At 57.5% G+C, this 6320-nt stretch overlaps 1 protein-coding gene across 1 annotated transcript in view; it reads left to right on the top strand.

Moving 5' to 3' along the window:
- MACROH2A2 (macroH2A.2 histone) overlaps positions 1 to 6309 on the top strand; it is a 48982-nt gene extending 42673 nt beyond the window's left edge. The window contains exons 7-9 of the mRNA XM_081824137.1: positions 748 to 837; positions 3792 to 3966; positions 5551 to 6309. Of these exons, the coding sequence (XP_081680263.1) occupies positions 748 to 837; positions 3792 to 3966; positions 5551 to 5716 (431 nt within the window). The 3' untranslated portion in view covers positions 5717 to 6309. The remainder of the gene's footprint in view (positions 1 to 747; positions 838 to 3791; positions 3967 to 5550) is intronic.
- The last annotated feature ends 11 nt before the right edge of the window (positions 6310 to 6320 follow it).

Here is a 6320-nt window from a genome sequence, read left to right as displayed (position 1 = left end):
GGCGCCGAACGGTCCAAGACGGTGGATCCCCTGGCGGTGAGCACAGCGTGACGTGTAGACTTGTCCGAGCACTGTGTGGTATGCCTGAAACCCATGTAACCTCGTGTGTCCGCTGTACTTCCATTTTGTAAAAATCACCTTTAGGATTCATGTCTTGAGACTGCTTATGACCAAATCACTCCCTCAAAGGTCCCTTAAAAGAGTTTGCTAGAGGGACACCTGATTGGCTCAGTCGGTTGAGCATCTGACTCTTGATTTCAGCTCAGAGGGGCACCTGATTGGCTCAGTCGGTTGAGCATCTGACTCTTGATTTCAGCTCAGAGGGGCACCTGATTGGCTCAGTCGGTTGAGCATCTGACTCTTGATTTCAGCTCAGGCCATGATCTCAGGGTTGTGAGATTGAGTCCTGCATCGGGCTTCAAGCTCAGTGAGGTGTCTGCTTGAGATTCTCTCTCTCCCTCTCCCTCTGCCCTTTGCCCACTTGCGTGCAAGCAAGCTCTCTCTAAAATAAATAAGTAAAATCTTAAAAGAGAGAGAGTTTGCTAGAATCCGAGTCCTGTGGGACAGAAGCCTAGAGACCCCGGCCAGCAGTGACCACTGGCAACCAGGATTCCCACTGCGAAGTGTGATTCCTACTTTCTCAGTGTGGTTGAGGGGTTAGTTCTCTGGCCTACTAAAACTATGTGGAACAGTGTAGCTAATGACTTTGGAAAGGACAACAGCAATGGCTTCCCTTGTTCTCCGCAGGGAAGGCCTTGGAAAAGGCCGGCGGCAAAGAGTTCTTGGAAACAGTAAAGGAGCTTCGTAAATCCCAAGGCCCTTTGGAAGTTGCTGAAGGTAAGCGTCGCCTCGGGCCCGTGTTCCCAACACAGCCTCACCCCCCTCCCCGCCAGCGTCACTCGCTTCATGCACAGTGTGCTGAGCAAAATACACCGCAGCCTAGATGAGACCCACCTGTGCTTCTCCCAGAGAACTTGAGCAGGCCTGTGTACACCATTTCACACACCCTGGGGATGACAAAGCGTCTGGGTAGTTCAAGTCAGTTTGCACACGATCAGCCAGAGATAAAGCTATTGGGTAACTTACACTCATCATGAGATTCCAGCATCACCACTGCCAGGATCCGGAGCGCTCCTGTCACCTCCGGTGAACACCCCTCCCTCCTCCCCCCGCCCCTGGCCACCACCAGTCCGCCTTCTGCCTCTGTGGATTTGTCTGGTCAGGACATTGCACGTAAGCAGAATCCTAGGCTTTGTGACCTTTGGTGCCTGGCTTCCTTCACTTCATATAATCATTTCAAGGTCCATCCATGTTGTAGATGCCTTAGTGCTTCATTCCTTTCGATGGCTAATAGTCCACTTTGATCGTGCATTCACCAGTGGGTTTGTTTCCACCTTGGGCTATTGCGAATAGAGTGGCTATGAATATTTGCGCATAAGTTTTTCAAGGTTTTTTTTTTTTAAGATTTTATTTATTTGACAGAGAGAGGCACAGCAAGAGAGGGAACACAAGCAGGTGGAGTGGGAGAGGGAGAAGCAGGCTTCCCGCGGAGCAGGGAGCCTGATGTGGGGCTCAATCCCAGGACCCTGGGACCATGACCTGAGCCGAAGGCAGACGCTTACCAACTGAGCCACCCAGGGGCCCATCAAGGCTTTTGAGTAATTTGTTGGCAGGTGGCTCCAACCTCAGATCTGTGTCCTCCCCATATGCACACACACCACCTCACATGGAGTTGGTGCCAAGTGCTGCCCAAATGCCAGGGCTCTAAAGACAATGAAACCCACTCCTGCCCTCAAGCACGGGACTGTCCAGGAGGAGAGATAGACAACAGAAGGGCACAGGGTGGGAGCCCCTCCCTCTCCTCAGGGGAGCTCGGGAGGCTCCAGTGAAGATGTAAGACCCGCCTGGGGGCAGGGACACTGTGGGCAGTAAGGCTATCGTGTGTGAGAAGGCCCAGGTCATGAGCCAGCAAGGGGCCAGCAGCAGGCAGGAGATCCTATATAAACAAGAGGGGCGCCTTTGAGAGTTTAAGCCGGGGACTGTTGTGCTCAGATCTGATTGCTAGAAAAGTAACGGGGTTTCCAGTCGAGAGAAAACATGAGTCCACACTTTATAATCTGCACATCCCACTCCCCATACAGATAGCAATGACAGAATGTCACATGTAAGACTGGGAGACAGAGCCGCACTGAGAGATAAGACAAACGCACGTGCGGGGAGGGACAGAAGGGCGGCAGGCAGCGGTGGCAGGACAGGTCAAAGCCAGCAGTGGGGCCAATCCCCAGGGTCCCGGCTTCTCTGCAGAACAGCCCAGACTCCAGGCCCCGGGACACTGTGCCCCTGGTGTGCCCCTGTACACGGTCAGAGTCAAGCCCGTCATGCCCGCGGCCTCCTGTGTTTATGCGGACCAACTTCACGCACGTGCGCGTCAGCCCGCACCAGCCGACGCTGGGAAGGCAGCTGACACAGGGGTACACAAAGGGTGTCCTCCCGCCCACCCTGGCGAGTGCAGCCGTAAGTTCTCCAACACCGGACGTCGCTAGGAAACACTTCTCAGAGACTAGGTGGGCGTCATATTATTTCAAATCAATCTTTCAAACCAACCGCACACCCTGCTCTGGAATGCAACAGACACCCATTTGTGTTACAAACACTGTCCCTGGCGGCCACGGCCTGCCCAAACCACCCCAGGCTCCCAGAGCAAGGCCGGGACCCTCGCCACACCCGGTCCCTTGAGGGGCACAGAGCCCCAGCTCCGCAAGGAGGGTGGCGTAGGGCAGCGGCACTCGGCTGCGGCCACCACGGCCCCGGGCAGTGGGAGAATGGCCAGTGGATCCAACTGGACTGCTCGGGACCGGCCTGGGGGCCTAGAAAGGAGTACGAACTGGAACAATGAGACGAGGCTGGCATTACTGAACTGCACAGCCCGTTTTGAACCCCTGCTCCCGAGGGGGGGCTCCTCAGGTATGTCGAGGCGACCAGAAGACAGTCCCCGGCCGTGAGGGGGGTCGGGGTGCGACCGAGGAGCGCAGCGCTTCTCCATTTACGGAGGGCCCTAAAGCACTCATGCGCACAAGTCCTGCACCAGACCCACCGAGCCGGGCCCTGGGGCCTGGTGCGGGCGGCAGGGCCTCCCTGTCTATTTGCGGAAAGTGCTGCGGTCCTTTCCTACCACCGCTGTGACGAGTCAGTGTTACTAACACTACAGAGCGGCTGCTGGGCTGGGCCAGGCCTGGCTCCTGGCCGTGTCGCTCCACGCTATGCTCTGTCCCCCCATCACCTGCTCCTACCTTTCACCTTCCTGCCCGCCCCCCTCTGCCCCTCTTAGAAGGACCCAGGTGATTACATTTAGGGCTCGCCCCCATAATCCCAGATAATCCCCCCATCTCAAGAGCCTTCACTAAATCACTTCTGCAAAGCCCCTCTTGCCATGTAAGGCCACGCTCCCAGGTTCCAGGGATCTGGACGTGGACATCCGGGGGAGGCCACTCCTCAGCCGTCAGAGATGATTCTGATGGGTACCTCTCACTGGGAACCATGGTCACTAGGTAGCCGAACCCGGCGGCATGTGAGAGCCGCTAACGCATTCATCTGGGGCGCCCACTGGCCCCAGCAAGCCCGACAGGGCTCCCGCTCTCCGGCAGACGTCCAGTCGCATCAGAGGTGCCCAGCCAGCTCCTCTCGCGTCCCCGTCCGCACACATCTGAGAGGCTTCCGTGAGGTCCGGCCTCAGCCCCTGACTGAAGGGGAAGGTGTGGGGACTAACCGGCAGTGTTTCTCTCCTGTCCCAGCCGCTGTCAGCCAATCCAGCGGACTTGCCGCCAAATTTGTCATCCACTGTCACATCCCTCAGTGGGGCTCCGACAAATGTGAAGAACAGCTTGAAGAGACCATCAAAAACTGCCTGTCGGCGGCAGAGGACAAGAAGCTCAAGTCCGTGGCGTTCCCACCGTTCCCCAGCGGCAGGTAAGACGTGCTCCTCCAGGCGGGCGGGGGAGGCCGGGGGTCTTGGAAACACAGAGAAAGGCAGTGTTGGAGAGGAGCGGGGGGCAGAGCTTCTCCGAGAGCCTGCCATGGTCAGTGCCCACATCCCCAGCGGCTGCCCCTGTCAGAACACGTGATCAGAAAACCCCAGGCTCGGGGCTCAGCCGGTTAGGCGTCCGAGCCTGGATCTCGGCTCAGGTCATGACCCCAGGGCTGGTCGGGAGCCTCGCCTTGGGTTCCACGCGGTTGAGGAGCCCACTTAAAAGAAAAGGAAACACCAGGCTCAAAGGCCTTGCTAGTCCGAGTGGGGTCCGTGGCCCGGCCTTGGTGACTCGGCTGTGTTAGAAGGTTGGAGTACGGAATCCCAGACCCCCCCACCCCAGCACTCCCGCCTCCGAAGGCCCGGGGGTCGTGTGGTGCTGGGGTGGAGGGGAGGAGGGCCTGGAGGCTGAGGCCCTCACAGACACGCCCAGAGAATGACAGGCTCTCACCAGGGCTCTGCTCTGGGAGTTAGGAGAAGCGATGGTTCTGATTGTCAGGGACCCCGGCTGAGGGCAAGAGCCACAGCAGGCGGGGAAGGAGGTTGTCTGTCCTCACAGGTTGCCTGTCCTCTCCCGTCACACTCGTACTTAAAGCGAGCTATCGCTTCCATTCTGAACACGCTGTCTCTGAAGAGGTGCCCCTCTGCAACATAGGTAGGGCTTACACACTAAAGATGTTCTCGCAGGGGGAGGCTCGGAGGGGAATCGTGAGGCCTAGCTTCCTGCTGTCATCCCACCTCAAGCTGAGCGAGCAGTGCGGGGTCTCCGCAGCCTGGCCCAGAGGCACCGCGGGCTGAGTTCTTCGTGGAGCCGGGACCACGTGTCCTGGTGGGTGCTGAGCTGGGACACTGCATGCGAGCGAGAATTCCCGTCAGGCAGGCTCGTCCCGCCCCCGCCCGAGGGGCCTCGGTGGCCGACCCCAGAGGACTATGCTGGCTGTGTCCCCGGAGGCGGATGCCATGGCCCAGCCCCCTGACCCTGCCCAGAGTCCCCCACACTCAGATCACAGCAGCACGTCCCTGTGGGTCGGTGGGAGGGGCACTCAGCGCTCACAAAGGAGTTAGGAGACGCACTTTTGAGCGTACATTTTTCCCCTTTCACCAACAACCTGACACCCTACAGAGGTTTCGAGGGAGCTGTGCGTTTTTGAACACCAGCGATTTCAGATGCTGAGCTGGTTGTGGTTTTAAAGCCCGGCTCGACTTGAGGCAGGTGACAGTGATTCATCCGAGCACGAGCGCGGCTCAGCGGGCAGCCCCATGACTTGGGCTGAACGCAGCGTGCCTGTCCGAGCCAGCGTGGCTCGCGTAAAGCAGGGCCTGCCTGCCCCCTCCCAGGCTGCCCCTCCGCCTCAGGGCAAAGGAGGTGGCCCCGCCTGCCCGCAGTGACCCCATGAGACAGAACCAAAAGGCCTGGTGCCGAGATCAGAAGGCACCGCGCTGCCCCCGCTCCGGGCTGAGGGCCCAGTTACCCCGTGGGTCCTGGGAACCCAAGTGACATCAGCTCTTCTTTTCCTCCGGCACAGAAACTGCTTCCCCAAACAGACGGCCGCCCAGGTGACCCTCAAAGCCATCTCGGCCCACTTTGACGACTCGAGCGCGTCCTCGCTGAAGAATGTCTACTTCCTGCTCTTTGACAGTGAGAGCATTGGCATCTACGTGCAGGAGATGGCCAAGCTCGACACCAAGTAGCCGCCCGCCTGGCCGGCCGCGCTGGCCCTCGGAGCAGGATCCAAGTCACGGGAGTGGGGCTTTCTTTTTTAAAAGGAGAGAGGAAGGGTGACGGCAGGGGAGTGGAGGGCAGTTGGCAGGGCAGCGGGTCACGGGGGCCGCGGGAGCGGGGCCTGCCCACGGAAGGAGCCCTCTGCCTTTTCTATTCTCATTTAAAAGAGCCTCCGTCTGTAATTAACCAGGTCTCCACAAGGGGTTTCTTTCCATGTGTTTTCTTCCTGTTGTTTTAGAACTTTTTTAAAAGACAGACTTCGTTTTAGATTTATAGCATTGACTTTTACACACACACAAAAAAAATCCTTTCAAAATTCTTAAAACCTTGTTTCTCCTTTTTGCAAGGGAAGAGGGCATAAAAGTGACTTGGGCTTTTGTTGGCTGTGTTCGGTGGCGGCGAGAAGAAAATGAGAAAGGCGTCTCACTGGTGCTTTCCTTTTCTGTTTTTAGTGCCCACCCCCCCCATGACATCTGTATCTACTCCTAAGAAGATTTTGCTTCAGGCTTTTGTTTTGTTTTGTTTTTTAAAGAAAAAGAAAATGAAAGGAAAAAAAACAGAAGATCCAGTGTC

Source organism: Leptonychotes weddellii, chromosome 6 (assembly GCF_054177405.1).
Source record: "Leptonychotes weddellii isolate Sample4059 chromosome 6, ASM5417740v2, whole genome shotgun sequence".
Classification (NCBI taxonomy): Eukaryota; Metazoa; Chordata; class Mammalia; order Carnivora; family Phocidae; genus Leptonychotes; species Leptonychotes weddellii.
Note: the sequence above shows the minus strand (reverse complement) of the source record. Positions and strands in the feature narration are given on the sequence as shown.